The sequence below is a fragment of the Bos indicus x Bos taurus genome, chromosome 1 (assembly GCF_003369695.1).
Source record: "Bos indicus x Bos taurus breed Angus x Brahman F1 hybrid chromosome 1, Bos_hybrid_MaternalHap_v2.0, whole genome shotgun sequence".
NCBI lineage: Eukaryota > Metazoa > Chordata > Mammalia > Artiodactyla > Bovidae > Bos > Bos indicus x Bos taurus.
The window spans coordinates 137,058,294-137,079,538 of NC_040076.1; the positions used below are offsets into that span (position 1 = coordinate 137,058,294).

The window sequence follows — 21,245 nt, forward strand, 5'->3', positions numbered from 1 at the left end:
TATCTTCATGTTTCCCGTGAATGTATATTTACCTTTATTTATCAAATTTATTTTTCAGATATATTGTATTACATACTGATGCAATACCATGCCCATTACTTTGAATCAGTTATTTAAGTCCTTCATCTGAAATAAGAGCTATCTGAGTATTTCTGCTACTTAATACTTAGGGCTTAGAAGATTTCATGTGCATTTGAGGCAAAGTCCTACAGTAGAAGAGATGGCATGCTTTCTAAAGCTTGGAAATGAAGGTGCTAATACTCAGCTTCACAAAATTGTACATAATTTAAAACTGTAACACACTTTCTTGCTTGCTTTATTTTTAAATGTTGATCCTGGCACTCAGAATCCCAGAGCTTCTCCTATTTTCTGATTTTACAACTCCTAAGGAACGTGCAAAAGGAAAGGTAATAAAGGACAATCGTTTCAAGATAAAAACATGATTCATAAAGGTGACAGCCATGCCATATGTGAGGAGTGACTAATAGCTGTCGTGTCTGCTAATGGCTTTTTAAAAATAAAATGATAAAGCAGATTTTCCTATTATTTTGTGTTTCAGTGCTTGCTCAAGTACATTGCCCTGATTCTTCTTCATACCCCAGCAGTGCTGTGTTAGAGCTTACTTAACTATTTCACATAGCTCCATGGTTATTCTTCTAGTATATTTTATGTTTCAAGACAATGATGTGGTATGTTAAAACCGTAACCGCCACTTTTTATTTCTGGAGAGTGCAGTTGAATGGATGGAAGGCAAAGCATTTTCAAGGTTTGCTCATTTGGAATTTCATCCAGAGCAGTGATGAACCAGTAGTCATGCGCTTAATGAAGCACAAGCACACATTTCGATGGCCTTCCCTTGCCATCCTCAGCAGATCTGCTGCAGGCCTCATGGGGACAGACAAACAGGCCCAAAGACAGCTGCACTGAGTGAGGGATGGAAGGGGAGGAAAGCTCTTATTTTAAAATCCAGTTGTCTTGCATTTCTCTAATAATGAGTGAGGTTGAGCATCTTTTCATGTGTTTATTAGCCATCAGTATGTCTTCAGCCACTATAGAAGACAGTATGGAGACTCCTTAAAAAACTAGGATTAAATTCAATTGTCATCTTAGCAAAATTGGTTAGTTCTAGGAAATGCGTCTCTGTGAAATTCTGTTGTTTTTGGCAAATAACCGAACCCTTTCCCCTTCACTGATAAGCTCCTTGTATATGTCGGTAGTTTTCCTCTTGTTTGGGTCACAGGTCCCTTGGAGAATCTACTGAAAGCTATAGATTCTCTCACCTAAAAACTGAACACACTTACTTGTACACAAAAGTCTGCATCCAGTTTCAGGAGTTTATAGACCTCCCTGAGGCTGAGACCTTTTTCTTTTCCCATCAAGAACCCCTTCGTTATTTCTGCAGTGGATGTGTTCTTCATGGTAAATGTCTTTGAAAAACTACCTACATTAAACTTGTGACATGGTAGCGTTTCTTTTAGAGGAAAAGGGAGCAGTGGAACTGGGGACATTTAATTACCATAAATAGCTATGCATTGTGTTGTCTGGGGCACAGTCTGCATTGAGCATCTGGCTCCTCAGCTCCTGGGGATGCTTGGAGGAAGCAGGTGCAGGAGGGGTGAGGGCAGTGCCTTGGGGGTTGGCAGCCAGGGAGGCATGGCTGCGTGCCAGTCGTTGTCCTCAGGGCACTCCCTGCCCCCGCTCTGTGAAGTCCAGGGGCCCTGATTCCCTGACGGGCTGCCCAGGAAGCTAGAGAGTTGAATGCGTCATGTGATGCCCTGCCACAAATAAGAGGAGAAGGCCTCCTGCCGCATTTCTGGTGGAGGGCCAGCAGTGCCCAGGCTTTTGCCCAGATATCCTCCAGAGCTCCAAGCCCTGGGTCATGAGACACAGCATTTCTGGGACCTGCTTCCCTAGACCAGGGGTGCTGTGCTCACAGGAGATAGTGGTTGCTTACCAGTGAAGCAAATTGGCCTTGGAAGTGGTTCCCACACATCTTTATGCACGTGCATCAGGCAGCTTGGAACTAGGTGCTGGGTGCCTTATAAGGTCCCAAGAGATATTTTGGAAATAGAGAGGGAAGAAGAATGAACATGGAGGACCTGGAAGCTCAAGGGTAAGATGTGTCCTCCATCCCTCCTGCTTCTTCCTCTATCGTTCTGTCCATCTTTCTTTCCTTCCATTCTTTCATTCTTCTCTCCTCCTTCCCTCTCTTTCTCCCTCTATTTTTCTTTCCCCTCCTCACTTTCTTCCCAGTACTCTTTCTTTCAATCCTTTCTTCCTTTCCGTCCCTGCTTTCAAAAGATGTGTTCAGGCGTCTGCCTGGTGCTGTTGGTTCTCAGCTGGAGTGGAATTTTGGTGCCCTTTCTGAGTCCAGCTCTTCCTACCAGGGAGCATTTTTGTACTGTGTTGCCTTCCCCTGCTCCTTCCTTCATCAATATATTGAACAGCTGCCTTTAGAGAAAAAAAGCTAAAATGATTATGGACTTCACTTTCAGGAAGGAAGATTAAAATCAAATTTAGGAATTGAGGTACAAATATGTGAAAAGCTAAATAATAGTGGAATGATAACATGATGTCTTCAAACAAGAAGGTGAGATGCCAGAAGACAGAATAAGCATTATTGTTAGATGAATGAAACGAGACATGTTTGAGTTAGGAGAATTGAGCAGTTTTTGTGGAATAGGTGGGTTTGGGAAAGGTTTAGAGAGAAGGAGTGTAAACTGGGGTTCCAAATAGGGTTTTCATATTTGGAAAGAAAGAGAATTTTAGTCCAGGAAAGGGGAATGACGTGGGTAAAATCTCAGTGGTGTTGGTCTTTTTCTTTGGTCTCCTACATTTTCAAGGGAAAGTTCCAGTCCAGGGAACCTGTCTTTCTCTCCTGGTCATGGCTATCTTGTCTCCAGTTCTGTATCTTTTCCCACATTTTAAATTTAGCTGTTGACGTGCTCAGGGGAAGCACCTGGTGTGTCTCAGCCCCTGCTCTGATCAGCAGACTGGTCACTTTCTGCTACATGTAAGGAGCTACTTGGAGGGGATATTTAAACTGAAGAGAAGGCATTGAACCATCTTTCCCAGCGTAGTGGTTGAAATTCCAGCAGTAATTTTTTATCAGCTCTCTGGAACCAGAGCACTGCTTTCAGGACTCATGATTTAACATGCGGGAGGTCTCAGAGCACCTGAAGTCAAGGCTTTGGATTGTCATTCTTTATGTGACTTGTCCAGTGTGATTGAGTCCTGTCCAGGAAACACTCCCATTTTTCTTGCACATTTTATGTACATTTAGCCATTGTTCTTGTAAATTTTCATAGTAGATAGGTATTATAAGTTGAAGCCAATCTGTATTATTTTGTTCCAGCATCTTGAGTCCTTGAAGAAATAGTTGATTTTTAAGATGCCTGCTGAGCTTTGTACCTACCCTGGTGTCTGGGTCTTTCCTGGCAGTGACTTGAGTCAAATCTGACTAATATACTGTGGTGACACCTGGACTGTGGAAGTTGAAGATTCTAAGTTTAATCCCTCTGAGTCTCGAATTTCTCTTTGATTGTTCCATTGGATCCTTTCCAAAGCTTAGCCTCTTTGGCAACATTGCCAGGGAGATACAGGGTTGCTGGGATCCTCCTAGGCATGTGGGCTTTTGATATTTGCCCCTAAGTAAAAGAAATAATTCCTTCACCAAATACTTGCTAGTTGTCCAGAATTAAAATTTTCTCATTGGTCCATTACATTTGATTATTGAAAAGTTCACATTCAGGCATCGTATATGTCACATGTTGTGTGTGTGTGTGTTTGTGTGTGTGTGTGAAGAAAGAATTCTTTTTTAAGAATAGTGTGGTGATTCTCAGGATCTAGTTGATCTTCTCTTTCATAATCTGGTTTAAAAGGTTACTTTGGAGCAGAAGGGAAGGGAGATGATGACCCTGGTGGTAAATGTAAGCCTAACTGAAAGCTGTCCTAGAATGCTCTCGTCAGAGGACAATTTTGAAAGTTTTAATTCCGCTCCCCATGTTATGCAAAAGGGAAAACCTAGGTCCAGAAATGTGAAGTGATTTCTACCAATGTGATGCAACAGATTTTAAAGACAAACCGGGATCTGAGTACAGGTTCTCTGACTCTTAGAAATAATTACATGTACAGAATCTGTGCAGCCTGTTATCAAAATATGTAGGAAAAAGAAAGCAATGATAAATAGTTTTCAGCAGAATAAAGGAAACAGTTTTTTTGCCACATTTAATTAGGAGTGATTTAACAAAATGTTTCAGAAAAAATTTTAAATTGGAGGATAAATATTTCTCACGAATACAGAGATCTTTTGCTAGAATATTTAGGGTCTGTTTGAAAAATATTATCGGTTAAAAAAAGCAGTCAGACTTATTGCCCATGACATTCACATAACACCATATAATGACTTTGGAGAGGTGTAGGGTGCTAAGCTAATCAAAAGCTATTCAGTTGCTTGAAAACTATTAAATAACTGTTTTTGTGAAAGAAGCCAAGTACATAGTATATTAAAAGATACTAGAAGTGCAGTCTTCTCATATACCATGGGATGCAGTCAAAACTGTAATTAGACTATATTTCCTGCTCCCGAAGCCAGTGTTAGACAAAAGAAGAGATTAAAATAGTTTATGAATCAAAAATATTTTAAGTAAAAAAGAAAGAAAAAGGAAAGAAAAATCACTTGGGTATTGAGGAAGGGAAAACCAAATGGTCTAATGAACAAAGCTACCATTTGTAGCCCAGCTTGATGGTGCCTCCTCCCACCTCTCCTTCTCAGCTGCCCCTCATTCTCACCCCAGTCTCTGAGAAATGCCTGGCCCCTGTACTCCCCTAGGATCTTGGGAAGGTGTGGAGAGGAGGCAGGGACTGCCCCGGCCATTTTCTCTACTCTGTTGCCTTAGGGAAAGCTCTCGTAGGGTCAGAGAGAGCGCTGTTCCCAGCTGTAGGCACATATCCAGGGCCTGGGAGGTGGTTGAAGAAAGGTCTTCTTTATGAGCTGCAGATAGGCCTTCTTTCAGCTCCTCCAGTAGCAGCTACCCTCTTAGAGCTGAGTTTGGGTGCAGAGCCCTTAAGATAGTCCTGGGTTCCCCACCCAGGAGAGTGTGCAGAGTGAGCTCATGGCAGTCATGAACAGTTTGGCTTAGCTTCAATCCAGATCTCTTCCTTGGCTCTCCTTCTCTCAGAGTCACTACTGTCATCTACCCCAAACATGTGCTGATCACCTGTGTTGTTGCATTGTTAGAAAGCTATGGTATAAATAGAGCAGAAGAGCTCTGGAGCTGGAATACCTGGGTCCATGTCTGGACTCCACACTTAGTAGCGCATGATTTTGGGCAAGTTATGCAATTTCTTTGGGCCTCAGTGCCATTATCTATGAACATGGAATAATAATGATGTGTGAGTGCCTAGTTGCTCAGTTGTATCTGGAGTGCCTAGTTGCTCAGTTGTATCTGACTCTTTGCAACCCTATGGACTTAGCCCGCCAAGCTCCTCTGTCCATGGGATTTGCCAGGCAAGAATACTGGAATAGGTTGCCATTTCCTACCCCAGAAGATCTTCCCTACCCAGGGATCGAACCTGGGTCTCCTGCATCAGCAGGCAGGTTCTTTACCACTGAGTCACCAGGGAAGCCCTGGAATAATAATGATGATAAGTCCCAAGACATGGGTTGTGAGGTTCTTAAATGAGAAGGGAAAAGCACTGTGATAGCACCTGACATGGAAGAGTGGCTCTGTAGATGTTAGTGATGATTATTACTCTAACCTGTATGGATGCTGGGAAAGGGTATGAATACCATCCCTGCCCTGAACAGATTATGCTGTAATCTGGGAAACTGAACATTTTTCGGTCATGAAGAAGGAAGTTGGTCTTGTAAAACTGGTCTAGTGGTGCTGAATTCTCTTAGTTTTCACTTGTCTGTAAAGCTTTTGATTTCTCTGTCAAATTTGAATGAGAGCCTTGATGGGTAGAGTGATCTTGGTTATAGGTTTTTCCCTTTCATCACTTTAAATATATCTTGCCACTCCCTTCTGACCTACAGTTTCTGCTAAAAAATCAGCAGATAATCTTATGGGGTTTCCCTTGTATGTTATTTGTTGCTTCTCCCTTGTTGCTTTTGATATTTTTTCTTTGTATTTAATTTTTGTTAGTTTGATTACTGTGTGTCTTGCTGTGTTCCTCCTTGCATCTATCCTGCCTGGGGCTCCCTGTGCTTCCGTGACTTGGGTGACAGTTTCCTTTTCCATGGTTGGGAAGTTTTTGACTATAATCTCTTCATATATTTTCTCAGACCCTTTCTCTTTTCCTTCTTCTTCTGAGACCTCTAAAATCCAAATGTTGATGTGTTGGAAGTTGCTCTTATGACCTTGTGTGTCTAGCAAAGGATCACTTTTATGTCTGAGGATGGATTGCTGGCCATGCCTGTGTGATCTAGCATGGATGGAGCAGAGGGTCCTTATTTTCCAAAAAGAGCTAAGCCCTCTAATCATGTTACTTTTTCCAGACCTTAGCCTTCTGAGAAATTCTGTCTGGGTTTCATTCACTCTTTAGGAAAAAAAATAAAAAGCACGTGGTTACATAGGAATAACTATGTGTAACTGGCCAAAGAAGTAGGATACACATGAATTCTTAAATATGCTACTATTTTCAAGGCCATCTTTTTGATTGTGCCCCTTTGGTATCCAGGGAAAATGCAGAGGGAAGACCAGTCTGTTTTGTGGAATCTTGTATGAATTTATCAATCTCATAATGCCTAGAAGATGCATCTCTTAGAGCGAAGCCTCCATACTCTAGTAAGTCCCTCCTCTTATTGTGTGATATCAGTCTTTTCAGGGAAGGATTTCACACCATTGCCACTTTGGATACTAACTTCTGTTTGGCTGGTAGTGTCAATTCTTGGTGGCTTTCATGGCTCCTGTCAGTGAACCGGGCTCAGGTTCTGCCCTCTTTATGCCCAGCACCGCCTCAAGCAGAAGTCAGCAAACTAACCAAGGAGCCCAATCTAGTCTACCACCAGTCTTTATACATAAAGCTTTATTGAGATGCAGCCACAGCCATGAATTGACATATTACCTATGACTGCTTTTGTGCTACAAATGCAGCATTAAGTAGTACTTGTGAGATGCCATATGGTCCACAAAACCTAGTAAAAGTCCTGTGCAGCCTTCTGATCCTCGACCTAAAGATTAGATGTAGAGAGAGGGGGAGTCCTCCAAGGCCACCACATAGGGAGGCAGAGATCACAACTGCTCAACTGTAGGGAAATTCAGGACAAGAAAGTATAAGATGAGAGTAAGAAAGTTGCCTGTAGAACCAAGGAGATGAAGTAGAAGCTGAACTGTTTGGATACAGGCTTCTGCTGTGGTATGTAGCAACTTATCAGATTCCACTGGAAGTTGCCCCTGATCATATGTTTTTCTCATCACAGGGGTCACATGAAATCCTCCAGTGAAGGGAAAGGTATTGGGTCTGGGACACAATTCCCTCTCTCCCTACAGCTTTGCTGTGATGGCTCGTTACAGTCTCCAAACAAAACTGCCCTTGGAGATTTGACCTTACATTTCTGTGCTGATTCAGAACTGGGTAATGAGATTCCTGTATTTTCAGCTACCAGAACCCCTCACTCCTTTGAAGGTGCTGTGATACTTCACAAGTATCCCCAAGGAAGCCACACCACTCCAAGTGTCTGCCTTTCCCGTTTCTGTCATTGAAAGGGCCACAAAGAAGACAGAGTATGAAATGCAGTCTTATTGACCCACCAATCTTGCTTTGTAAGGAGAGCAGTGGCTTAGGAGCCACTCATTTTCTGTATATTACTGGCTCCATCTCTACTAAGAGCTTGTCAGTCTGATCTCAGCTCTGTGACAACCCCTTCCCAGAGCTTCTTCACAGGACTGCCAGCCTGGGATCTCTGCTACTTGCTGGCTGTTCACTGTGGCCCAGGACTGCCTCCATCCAGATGGGCACCATTTCCAACTTACACAAGGCACCCTGTGGACTGGCAGCAGTCCTGGGTCCTGTTCCTTCCCCTCTCTGGGCTTCAGTGTTGCCTGCTTGGGGAAACTGAGCTATATGACTTCCAAGGCATCTCTTAACTCTTTGATTCGTAGTCCTTTTGAGGAGTCTGTATGGCTGGCGAAGTTCCCTTCATGCTCTGTGCTGCTTCCCTGCCTGGAGTGCCTTTGAAACCAGCAGGGAAAGCTGTGTGCCAGGAAATCCAAGGGCTTGAGAAGAGAGGGCTCTTGGGTTGCTCTGGAGACTGGATGTGACAGTGTCAAGGCAAATACTGGCTGTGAGTGTCAGACCAAAGGCAGATATGGCTGAGCCTAGACTGATCTTCTCAACGTCAGAGCAGGAGAAAAGCCGGAGCCCCTCTGGCTCCATGTGCAGGGAGAACAGCAACATGTGCGCAAGTATCTTCTCTCCCTGACCAGACCATGGCTGAGTCTGACAGTAGAGATCTGGACACCAGAGTGACCAGATGCCTGGGCTGAGCAAAGGGACAGTCATAGGGAGGAGAACAAGGCACCCTGTGGGTGTGAATACACAGAGGTGAGGCTCACTGAGGCCACAGACCCTCTAGGGAAGAGGCACCTCTGAGCTTCCTTGAGAGCTTGTCAAACACACACTCCAGTTCCCTTAGGTTACTAAAGGTTTGGTATATTTTTCTTAAAAACCTTGTTTTCTTCTGTGTTGTCCCTACTTCGTTGGGTGTTGATAATGATGGGTGTGGACCTGGTGTGAAATGATTTCCTATTATCTCATGTAATTTAAACCTCACATGGCTAGCTGTGGCCAGTTCTTTCTACATTTGGCAGAAGAGACAACCATGGCTCACTGCAGTTAGATAATCTACACCAAGGCCACAGAGCTAGAAAGTTCTGCAGCTGAAATTCTAACCCAGACCTTCCACCCGGATGATATTGCTTTTAAATGCTGTGTCCTTATGCCTGTCCACATTGGCTTGAATGTGGCTAATGGAATTGCTAGTGCAATGAGGTTGCAGGAGCAGGGGGCGCTTTCTTACCTGTGCAGAGTTAACAGAACTCAGGGTTCCTTAACAGCACTGCTGACACTGGGGCAGAGAATTCTTTGGGTGGGGGTACTTCGCTGTGCGTTGTAGGAAGTTTAACAGCATCCCTACTCTCTACCCACTAGGTGCCAGTAGCATCTTCATCTCCACCCACTTGTGGCAACCCAGAATGTCTCTAGATTTTGTAAAATATTCCCTGGGAGACAAAATTGATCTTGCTCCAGTGAGATCACTGACATGTTAATTTAAAAAAAAAAGAAAAAAAATCTCTCGTATGTAATTCTTTTATTGTCTACCGTTTTTCCCCCTTATACACCAAAATTCTCCTCTTCAAGGGCTTGAGCCCTTCTTCCTACTTGGCTGACATCCTGAACTGTGTCACTGGGAACACTTTACCTTGCTGGCATCTTGTCCAGACACTCTCTCTTTGAGCCTAGAGCCTCCTGGGGGAAGTATTAAGAGACAACGAGCTATGAAAACAGTGTGTTCTTCCTTGTGCTAAGCACCTCTGCTCCAGCAGTAAAACGCTTCAGTGGTGCGAACATATGGCATCAACTCAGCCTCTGAAAACCATGCTGGGCATCTAACATGCATGGAGGAAAGGGGACAGGCTGTGTGAGCTCTGGAGGCTTTTGGAAGGGACTCCCCTCTCCCCAGGAGCAGCTGGGTTGGGGTTCCTCAGAGATCTTGATTCCACGCAGGCCAAGGCTTTGCAGGCCTTGAAGCCATTGCATTTTGCTCCTTTAATTAAACTCCCTGCAGCCCTTGACATCTGCCACAGAGAAAGGCCTAGAGCAGAGCAGCCTCGTGGCGCAGTGCCAGCCCTCGCCTTGGCTCCAGGCAGGCGTCTGATAAGTGAGGGGTCAGGGCACACGAGTAGGGACCCACTACTGTGTGCCTTCTGCCCACACAGCCTTCTGAGGGTGGGGTGTCACTTGGAGACTTCTAGGCCAATAAACAGCCTGGGGTATTGGTCTCAGAGCAGGGTGTCTGAGCTGCTTAGCCACCCAGTTTAATAGTCCCAGCTGTAAAAGGTTAGTGAGGTCAGGGGTTTAATGTGCCAGAAAGTGATGCCTGTGAATTTTCATCAACGTGCTTCATCGGGGATGTCATCATGGGATCTGACAATGAGTTTTAAAATAGTCTTTTTTTCAGAACATAAATGTTTGGAGCTAAATAGAATTATCAGGAAAAATCTTTGAAAGCTTAGTCCACAGGGATTATATACATATCCTGAACCTAGGGTGTACATGTGCCCAAACCTTTATGCCCATGTGAACACATGCACTTGTCTCCATGTGAAGGATGAGGGGCTTAAATCCAGATGAGCCTGTTTCACATTCCAAGTCAAGTCAGTTTCTTCATATATCCATGGATGAGTTACTTATGATCTCTGAGCCTGTTTCCTTATCCTTAAAGTAGGAATAATTGTACTGACATCATTGGCACTGTTGTGAAGGTTACCGATAATGTGTTTGAAGTTAACAAAGTGTAGAAGACACTCAATAAATGATGATGTTGTTTCTATCAAAATATCCTGTTGTGAATTGTTAGGGAAAAGATACCAAGTCTAAGGTAGAACTGAATTTCTTAGATTACTCTTCAATACTTAGGTTACTATATCTCATACTTCCTTCATTTCACTCTTGGGACTGAATGTGAGTATATTCAATTTCAAAATGCTCTTTCATTCAATAATAATAAGATGATCTTTCAGGAATTTGAATTACTATCATTTAATACCTCCAAAGGCTCCTGTTTTGTGTTCATTGCTGTGAACCTTTATGAAGCATGTACTGTGTGCCAGACATAGATCCAAAGGCTGGGTATCCAGCAGTTAAAATAAAGCTCCTGCTTGCTGATGGTTTATGTGCTGAGTCTGCTTCAGCCATGCCTCCGGGAAATATGTGCCATCCTATGGCAGAGATAACCACTGTGAACAGACTTCATGTCATGCTCTGTGTTGGATGCTTAGGGGAGAAACATGTAGTGATGAAAAGAAACACTGAAATATGGCAATGTGGTTGGTTTGTTGGGGAACTGACACATGAGCAAGTGATTGAGACAGAAAATGCAAAACCATGACAGGTGTCATGGAAATCTAAGAATTGATTTAGAATAAATTTATGGATGAATAATTCATTAAAGCTGATTAAGGGAAGTTGAGGGCATAGTTCCTGAAACATAGTATGCGAATGTTTGAATGGATGAATTGTTGAATGGAGGGGAGGTCTGCCATGTACAGTTGTGTAGGTTTCATATTGCACTCCACTGTAGGCCATTCAAACTGTGATGATGGTGTTCAGCCTCTGTGCTCATGTGCCAAGAATTTCTCATGTGATCTCAGTCAATCTTCCTAACACTCCACCGTTTAAGTGGTGTTTTCTCCATTCTGCAGGCATGGACTTGGGCACTCAGTGAAGTTGCTACCTGCCCAGGTTCATAAAGGAAGTCAGTAGAAGAGGGGACCCACAATTGGAATCAGACCCCTTTTAACTCCAGAGTTCCTGCTTGGAGAATAGGAGAAAAGAGTAGCTTAAAAGGAAACTTAATGGTTTGGATCTTGTCTTTTAGAACAAAATGTTTGGGTCTCTGAGGTCAAAAAGGAGAAGTAGAGACACTAAAATGATTGCTTTTCCAGGTTTCAGGCTTCACGTCACAAGCTTAGTGAGACCCTTGCTCTGTTTTCTCCACCGTGATCACATCACACTCTAAGTGCTCCATCCTTCTCTCCTTAAGGGAAGCATGGATCCCAGACCCCAGAAAAACCCATGTAGTAGAGGTGGTAAATACACCATTTGTATTATTCACAAAATTAATAATAAAAAAAGATAACAGCACTGGACCAGATGAGTATTATCATGTCCACTGTTATTGTAGTGGACACTCAGCCTCTTGGCCAGGAGATGACATGCAGCTCAGATGTGCTATTTCTTTTATGAGTAAGTTTATCCTCTCTCCATTCCTGAGTCAGCAATAAGCTGGATAATGCACTGCCATGTTGGTGTCCGTCAGGACTGTGAGCTAACAGGACCTTCCCAACACTGGCCCCTGAAGTCTCAGCACTTCATGCTCCTGTGTGATCCTGGAAATTGGCAGGAGCCGGGGGTCGACTGACTGCACCTGATTTCTAGTTGCTCTTAAAAGGCAGTTTATTTCTCATCAGATTCATAATGTATCTGTTCAGTCTAGAGAATTGTAGTTCTTAGGTGAAAGAAAACATTATGGCAGGTTAAGTAGAATTGTAGATAACGGTGAATACAATTTTAAAATTTCAGGAAATGGAGGGTTAGAAGTTGCATGGATTTTGAAGGGGAATGTAGTCTGCCTGCTTTGGAAACATCCTGCTTCGTATACTGTTCTTCTCTTCGAATTCCAGAACCTGTAGGATTCTTAGAGATAATGTACTTACAGTTGTAGACAGGCTGTACCTCTTTTGTTTGGTTATCTTAGAGAAAGAAGGGGAGGGGTGAGGAAGAGAATTATATTTCTGAGTTATGTGCTTATTTCCTTAATTTCTTCCAAGGGTCCTGACAATGAGATATTATTGTCTCAATTTTACTGTTGATGAAACTGAGGTCCTCAGAAGTCCCAAGGCCCAGGGTGTGTGTTCAAGATTTTCGTCTCTGGACTGCTCATGCCCTTTCTGTAGTAATGTTTATTTTTACACTCAGGGAGGGAGTTTTCTTAAATAGGAGGAGGAGCATTTCTGTTTTAACTAATATCTATTCTAGGTAAATAAAAACAACAATAATGGGTATTTAATGAGTAATTGCTATGTTAGACGCTATGCTAGGTGTTGTATTTTTCTGCTGAGGAAGGCACTGTTCTTCTGTATTTGACAAGTGATGGAGCTGATGCTCAGAGGCAAATGATTCCCTAGATTGGGACAGGTGTTAGAAGCGCTCTGTTTTTGTACTCGTTTACTCTTTGTACTTTGCTTCCTTCTCTGAAGCATAGTGGCTTACAGCTCATATGTATGCATAACAGGAATGGAATATTCTTTTTGTGTGTGTGTGTGACTGTATTAGTCAGGATAATACAGGTTGTGCTAACTTGACAAATACCCACAGTGAATTGGTATCTTGTAGCAGCTTTCTAGGGCCCCTATCCCCCATCATCAGTGGTGTAAGATGTGCCTTGACCTTTGGCTCTGCATTTCCACACAAAGCCCTTTCATAGTCACCCCAGTGGGACAGCTGGGTGCTGGGACTGTCCTGCCCTGGTCATTGAAGAGAAATACATCATACTGATCACATCCTATCAAGCTGAAATTAGTTGTATGCCCCTAGACAGCAAAGAAAGTGGAGAGGAGGAATTCTGCCCTCTGCACAGAAGAGGAAAGTTAGATGTAATTGATCTTGAAGATTCTAGTCCCCTGGTACTGATCCTTTGTTTTATTTCTTCTATTGAGTATAGAAAAAGTTAAAGGTAGCAGTTATAATACTATGATATCTCTTCAGAATACTTTCATGGATTTGCAGTTCCATTTGGCAAAGGGTACTAATTTCCATTCCATATGTTTAACCACAGTGACTCATGTCCAACTCTGGCTATTTTAAGTTTTTGTATGTTGGCTATACCAGTAACTGCAATTTTTTTAAAGGATAAGATACTTCTTCTAAACTGTCAAAAATGTTTTAGCTCAGGAAATTGTTCTATTTTCTTGATAATATCTCAAATTATCCCTTAACTGGAGTTCTCAACTTTTTTAAACATCAGTGTAAAAATATTTTCCAACAGATTGTTCAAATCCTTCACAAAATGATGCTAAGTGAACCTAACAAAATATAAAATTGTATATATTATGATTCCAAATTTCTCTGTCTCTCTGATAATTGTTGTCTGTGTCACTGTCTTCTACACACACACACACGTGCACACATACACACATCCACATTGTAAATCAGTACATCAAAATATTGACAGCTGTAGTATCTGAGCCTAATGATTATTTTTATTATCTTTTCCAATCTTTTTGGAATTAAAAAAAAACTTTATACCAAAATATCTCTAAAAATTAACATACTTTTTCTCAGATATGTTATAATCAGAAAAATGCATTTTATATGTAGATATAAACATAGAATGATTATGTATTTCTTGTTATTTTGTCTCACAGAACAGAATTCAATGGTTGCTTATTATAGATTATTCCTTGTTTCCTTTTTCAAGTCATTTAGAACTTGGAGGCAGTGTTGAGAACAGGAAAGGAGAGAGATGCCATTCAGAGATGAAGGGAGTATCATTTGCATCATGAAATCCAGTTTAATTAGGGTCAGCTAGTCCCCACATCCCTCTCCTCTTTTCTTCTTCCTGGATAGTTACTGGTATCTTCTGATGAATGTCATCTTGCAGTTAACATGCTGGTGCCAGTGACTTTCAGCATCTCACCTGCTATGGCTCCTAGGTGTCAGCAGCCTTGTCTTTTCAATTAGGACATATATGGCTCTGTTTATTCAAGTAACTTTGTACTTTCCCAGATTCTAGTGAATTTGGATGGAGAAGAGGGACATTGGTTGAATTTTAGTTTAATCACTTGCCTATTGGGAAACATGGAAAAAAGATGGCATTAGGATGGTTTGTACGAGGCCAGGATAATGCATCTGCTGGGGCCTGATTCCTACTGCCTTGTCACCCTGCTACAGAGCACTGAAGGTGAGCAGCAGGCCTGCCACCCAGGAGCAGAAAGTGAGGATGGCTTCCCTTGAAAGAAGGAGAGAAAGTCAGCCCATGGCTGTCAAGGTCATCCTAATCCTTGCTGTCTGAGTTGTGAGTGGAAGGGGATATGGCCTCCACATGCTTGCTCCCTGGGAACAAATGACTGAGGCAAGGTGCTTGCTGGGATCAGCAGAGGATGAGCTGATTGATGAGGGCTTTCTGAAGAGGCTGATCAGAGTGACAGCTCAGAGTCATCACAAATAGACTGAGAAGTTTTTCTCTGTGACAGATGTGTCCTCTCCTTCATCTTCCCTGACTTATCACCTTAACTGCATGAGTCCCTCAGGCAGCACCTGTGTTGTCATCTGCATGACCTGTGTGGCTGTGTGGCCTTACAGTGTAGTGTGTATACAGCTGCCAGCACTGGGCTGACCAGCAGGGTGTGCTGGCGGTGATGAATTCCATTCAAAACCTAAGAGCTCACTCATGGAACTCAAGGCTCTTGAGCCCCAAAGAGCAGACAGATCATCTGGGGATCTTGAAAAAATGCAGATTCTGTCTCAGTAGGCCTAAAGTGGGGCCTGAGAGTCTGCATTGCAGCAGTTTTTCAGGTGATACTGAGACTGCAGATTGCAGGACCTCACTTTTGAGTTGTCTTCACTGGGGCCATCAGCCTGTTAGGATACTGGCAAAGCTTGGCTTCTTGATACATTCTTCTGTTTGAATTTTATCTGGGACTTTCCTGGTGGTCCAGTAGCTAAGAATCTGCTTTGAAATGCAGGGCATGTGGGTTTGATCCCTGATCAGGGAAATAAGATCCCACATGCCAAAGAGCAGCTAAGCCTGCATGCCCATGTTACACAGGGAGCCTGTGTTACACAGCGAAGACCCTGCATGCCACAACCAAGAGCCAACATAGTCAGATAAATAAATCACATAAATAAATACTTATATAAATAAATTTTTATCGATTGCAAAGGATGACTTTTTTAATGTAGCCTTTGATAGGGAATGGCAACTCAGTCCTGTATTCTTGCCCAGGAAATCCCATGGACAGAGGAATCTGGTGGGATACAGTCCTTGGAGTTGCAAAGAGTCAGACATGACTGAGCGACCAGTACACTCTGATATAAAAATAGATCTTAAAGGGATTGATTCATGATTGAGTTTCTTTTTGGTTGTTTGTTTAGTTGGAAATGGAAGTGCCTAGGTGGGCACTGTGGTCTCATTTTCTGCAAGAGGAGGAGCACATCACCTCATCTAAATGCTGCAACCCTAATTCCCTAAGTTGTAAGCTTCTGGAGAACAAGGGCCAATACTTGTGCAAACTGGTGCTTAATAAAAACTTTCTTATCATATTCTGTGTACACTTTTTGATGTGATCTATCTGGGCAAAAAATAAAAAAGAATAAAAATGATGTAGGCATTTGAGTTACATATGATGAGAAAAATTGAAGCAGTATCTCTGGAATGTCATGCCTTATCTTCCTGCTTAAATCACAGTTCAGCTCCTTACAAAACTCTCATGAAAGTGACAAGTTGGCTACACATTAATGAGAACTTTGGTCCCTGTCACTCACCTTTTCTTTCTGGCTCCCTCTGAGGCTTTCTGATGAGGCATAGGTTTAATTTAATATCCCCCCATCTCTACAGCACTTGGATTTTGGCCATCTCAGACTCTGTTCTAAATGCCATGGTATACTGGTAAGATGACAAATGGGGCAGATAAAGGAAGTTAAGCAAGTAGTTCTGGGAGGCTGTAGCCATAGGGTATGGGCGCCAGAACTGATGATGAGATTGGCAGCCTAATGGGTTTTATTAGCTAGTATCAGTTGTGTCTGCAGTGATCTCATCCCTTCAGAAAGGAGCTCAAGACTCGCTGGGAACAACATAACCTGGTTAAGAAAAATAAAAATGTTTGGAAAGAATCACACATGGGAAAACATTCCATTCAGCAGCAGCTGACTTAGGGAAGTTAGAAAAATGAACTCAGTTGCACATGGGTCGCCATAGTTGACATCCAATGATTTCTTGCACTGAGCAAGAGTTAAATAACCTCCGTGACTTGGGGGACTCAGTGATGTGATCCAAGGATGTGGGTTTTAGCCTTGATGTAGCCCCCACGTCTCTAGATGTCCTCATTTGTGGAGCACACAGAAGGAAGGAGGGTTGAGCCTGTTTTCCATCTACTTTCAGTTCAGTTCAGTTCATTTGTTCAGTCATGTCCGACTCTGCGACCCCATGAATCGCAGCACGTCAGGCCTCCCTGTCCATCACCAACTCCTGGAGTTCACTCAAACTCACGTCCATCGAGTCGGTGATGCCATCCAGCCATCTCATCCTCTGTCGTCCCCTTCTCCTCCTGCCCCAAATCCCTCCCAGCATCAGAGTCTTTTCCAATGAGTCAACTCTTCTCATGAGGTGGCCAAAGTATTGGAGTTTCAGCTTCAGCATCATTCCTTCCAGTGAACACACAGGACTGATCTCCTTTAGAATGGACTGGTTGGATCTCCTTGCAGTCCAAGGGACTCTCAAGAGTCTTCCCAACACGACAGTTCAAAAGCATCAATTCTTTGGCCCTCAGCTTTCTTCACAGTCCAACTCTCACATCCATACATGACTGGAAAAACCATAGCCTTGACTAGATGGACCTTTGTTGGCAAAGTAATGTCTCTGCTTTTGAATATGCTATCTAGGTTGGTCTTAACTTTCCTTCATCCAGGCATAAAGTCTTTTTGGAATTGTTATTTTGCATACAAGTTTTTCAGAATTGTTGCTTTGTATCCATATTCAAAGCATGGATGGAATTTTTTCTAAATGCTGAGAACTACAGGGTGTTCATTGGAAGGACTGATGCTAAAGCTGAAACTCCAGTACTTTGGCCACCTCATGCGAAGAGTTGATTCATTGGAAAAAACTCTGATGCTGGGAGGGATTGGGGGCAGGAGGAGAAGGGGACGACAGAGGATGAGATGGCTGGATGGCATCACCGACTCGATGGACGTGAGTTTGGGTAAACTCTAGGAGTTGGTGATGGACAGGGAGGCCTGGCGTGCTGTGATTCCTGAGGTTGCAAAGAGTTGGACACGACTGAGCGACTGAACTAACTAACTAACAGGGCAGTAGGTATTTCTTATGGTCTAGGCCAGCGGGCTTGGAGTTTCTGATTTTGTCGTATTTGTTGTCTGTGGTCTGTTGAATAAAACAACCACATTGCTGACAGTATCTACTCACCATACTTTGATAAAACTCCCCTCTCTGCCCCTTCATGAAAGTGTCTTATTCTGGTTCTTGTGAATCAAGACTAATCAACATCTTCATCTATTCAAGTTGAGTAATCTTTCGGTTGACTTAGTTAACTGTCTTGCTCTCAAGCCAGCAAAATAAATCATTTGGTATCAGAATTTCATTGAATTTGCTTTGCTTTCTTGATCCGGTTATAATATTTGGAACTTTAGACTTTTTCTCCATGCAACACTTGCATCTACAAAGCGAAGAACAGAGACTTTAATTGTACATTAGAGCATGGTACATGGTCATGATTAGAGCATGCTACATGGTCACCACGAATTCTACTGAGGGTTTGTTTTGAGTGGATTGAGTGTATCTTAACATTTCTGTGCTTTCGTTTTCTCACCTGTCAAATGTAGATTATTGTAGAATATAGCTCATATAGTTTATGACTGTGGGATTAAGTGAGATTATAATGTCTTCCCCACTTTTCCAACATTTGTTCTGTCTACCTAGAATGTTCTTCCTTCCCAAACTCTAATCATCAGCTAACTGTTTTATGTTTTTACTCAAGAATTCCCTTCTTGGACTTCCTTGATAGTCCAATAGTTAAGAATCTGCCTTTCATTGCAGGAGATGTGGGTTCAGTCCCTGGTTGGGAAATTAGGATCCCACATGCCGTGTGGCAACTAAGCCTGTGCTGTAACTACTGAACCCACGAGCCGCAACTAGAGAGAAGCCCAAGCGTGAAAACAAAAGATTCAGCATGCTGCAACTAAGACCGAAGAAGACAAATAAATAAATAAAATCTTAAAGAAAGAATTCCCTTCTCAATGAGTTTGCCTTATCTAAAATGTCACCTGCCCAATAATTCACATCCTCTTTCTCTAAGATAGCATTGTCTTAGATCTTATCACTGCTATTAAACTGGGCATTTTATTTATTTATCTTATTTATTGACTGTCACTCCCTCTCTCTAAACCACCCTGTTTTACTTGTAGCACTTGAGGATAAAGTAAATATGTATAGTGTGTGTGCTAAGTTGATACAGTTGTGTCTGACTCTGCGACCCAATGAACCAATGCCTTGGATCCAATGCCTTGGACTTTCCAGGTGATACTAGCGTCAAAGAACTTGCCTGCCAATGCAGGAGACATAAGATACGCATGTTTGATTCCTAGATTTGGAAGAGTCCCTGGAGGAGGGCATGGCACCCACTTCAGTATTCTTGCCTGGAGAATCCCCATGGACAGAGGAGCCTGGTGGGCTGCAGTCCATGGGGTCGCTAGGAGTCGGACATGACTGAGCAACTTCACTTTCACTTTTCACTTTCATGCATTGGAGAAGGAAATGGCCACCCACTCCAGTGTTCTTGCCTGGAGAATCCCAGGGACGGGGGAGCCTGGTGGGCTGCCATCTGTGGGGTCGCAGAGTTGGACACGACTGAAGTGACTTAGCAGCAGCAGCAGCACAGCATGCATACTATGCTTCAAGCACAGTGTCTACTTAATAAACATCACATTGTGACTGCCTTATTTCTACTGATTGTCTGTGCTCTACAGCTGAATCCAATTTCATCATCTTTCTTTCTGGGTCCACTCAGATGCCCTCCTCTTGCCAGCTGCTTTCTTTAAATCCCATCTTTTATTTTTAAAAAAGAGTTTTTAAAGATTTTTTTTTTTTAATGTGAACCATCTTAAAAGTCTCTATTGAATTTGTTACAATATTATTTCTATTTTATGTTTTGGTTCTTTTTTTTTTTTTTGGCCACCAGGCACTGGGATCTTAGTTCCCTCTGAAGGGATCAAACCCACACCCACACTGGAAAGCAGGAAGTCCCTAAATCCCATTTTTTATGATAGCATTATCTTTTTATCTTCCCTAATTGTGTCAACTATATCTACAGGTTTCTTGTGGGGAATAAATAGCTCATATCTGCCCTATTTGCTTCAGCATAGTTCCTGAGGCATAGTGAGTATTCACTGAATATTGTTGCTGTATCAGTCTGCATTGAGGAAAAGATGTGTGACTACAGAATTTACTGTTTACTAACTAGAAACCATGACACCAGTTGAATGATGGGAAAGAAGTATCATTCAACCAAAAATCACATTGCTGAAATGTTTACTTGTGTGAATGATTTGATTGATACTTGTCTTCATCACATTAGGGTACACCCCACTCCAGTACTCTAGCCTGGAGAATCCCAGGGATGGAGGAGCCTGGTAGGCTGCAGTCCATGGGGTCGCTGAGGGTCGGACATGACTGAGCAACTTCCCTTTCACTTTTCATTTTCATGCATTGGAGAAGGAAATGGCAACCCACTCCAGTGTTCTTGCCTGGAGAATCCCAGGGACGGGCGAGCCTGGTGGGTTGCTGTCTATGGGGTCACACAGAGTCGGACACGACTGAAGCGACTTAGCAGCAGCAGCAGCAGCAGCAGCTGCACTGGCCATCTTCTTGTCTTTCCCAAGCTTTTATTGTAAAAAATTTTAAATATCAGAAAAGTTGAAAGAATTTTACAGTAAATACCTAAGTACCCACCAATTAGATTCTACTGTTAAAAATTTTTGTTTATGTCATGTGTAAAATAGATAGTGGGAAGTTGCTATAAAACACAGGGAGTCTTTAGGGAACATTCTAATAGCAAATGTTACTATGCAGGGAAAAGAAGCCTATCATAAATAAACTACTTTGTCACTCAAAAACAAAACAAAACACAGGGAGCCCAGCCTGGCATTCTGTGATGACCTAGAGGGATGGGAATGGGAGAAGGGAAGGAGGTTTGGGAGGGAAGGGACATATATATAATTATGACTGATGGTCACGTTGTTGTACAGTAGAAACCAATGCAAAATTGCAAAGCAATTTTCCACCAGTTAAAAACAATAAAAAAAATTAGTCTAATTGCATTATCACATTCTTCTGCCTATTAATCAAACATATATTTTGGTGCATTTCAAAGTAAAACGAAGGAACTTCCTGGCAGTCCAGTGGTCATGACTCCACTGTGCGTCCACTTCAGTAGGCACAGGTTTGATCCCTGGTAGGGGAACTAAGATCTGGCATACATGCCTAAATAGCATGGCTAAATAGATAAGTAGATAAGTAAATAAATGAGTAAATAAATAAAATTATTGATAGGAAATTCCCTGGTGGTCCAGTTGTTAGAACTTGTGATTTCACTGCTGAGGGCTCAGGGAACTAAGATCCCACAAGCAGCTAGGGGGAAGAGGGTGGAGGCGGTGGGGAAGTAAACTGACGACATTAGGACATTTCTGCCTAATTGCTCAGCATATATTGAAATGGAGTTGACCATATAAAT

At 42.6% G+C, this 21,245-nt stretch overlaps 1 protein-coding gene and 1 non-coding gene across 4 annotated transcripts in view; one reads left to right on the top strand and one right to left on the bottom strand.

The window, feature by feature from the left end:
- Positions 1-21,245, top strand: part of CPNE4 (copine 4) — a 681,945-nt gene that overhangs the window by 18,866 nt on the left and 641,834 nt on the right. Inside the window, exon 1 of one of the 3 annotated variants that reach the window (XM_027546054.1) lies at positions 1,864-2,113. The exons of the other annotated variants lie outside the window; for them this stretch is intronic. Coding sequence (XP_027401855.1) covers positions 2,085-2,113 — 29 coding nt within the window. The 5' untranslated portion in view covers positions 1,864-2,084. Of the gene's footprint in view, positions 1-1,863; positions 2,114-21,245 lie in introns of those variants that run through there. 3 annotated transcript variants of the gene reach the window in all.
- On the bottom strand, positions 5,554-5,625 carry TRNAS-GCU. Its single transcript has one exon. It is a non-coding gene; the product is annotated as a tRNA-Ser (tRNA).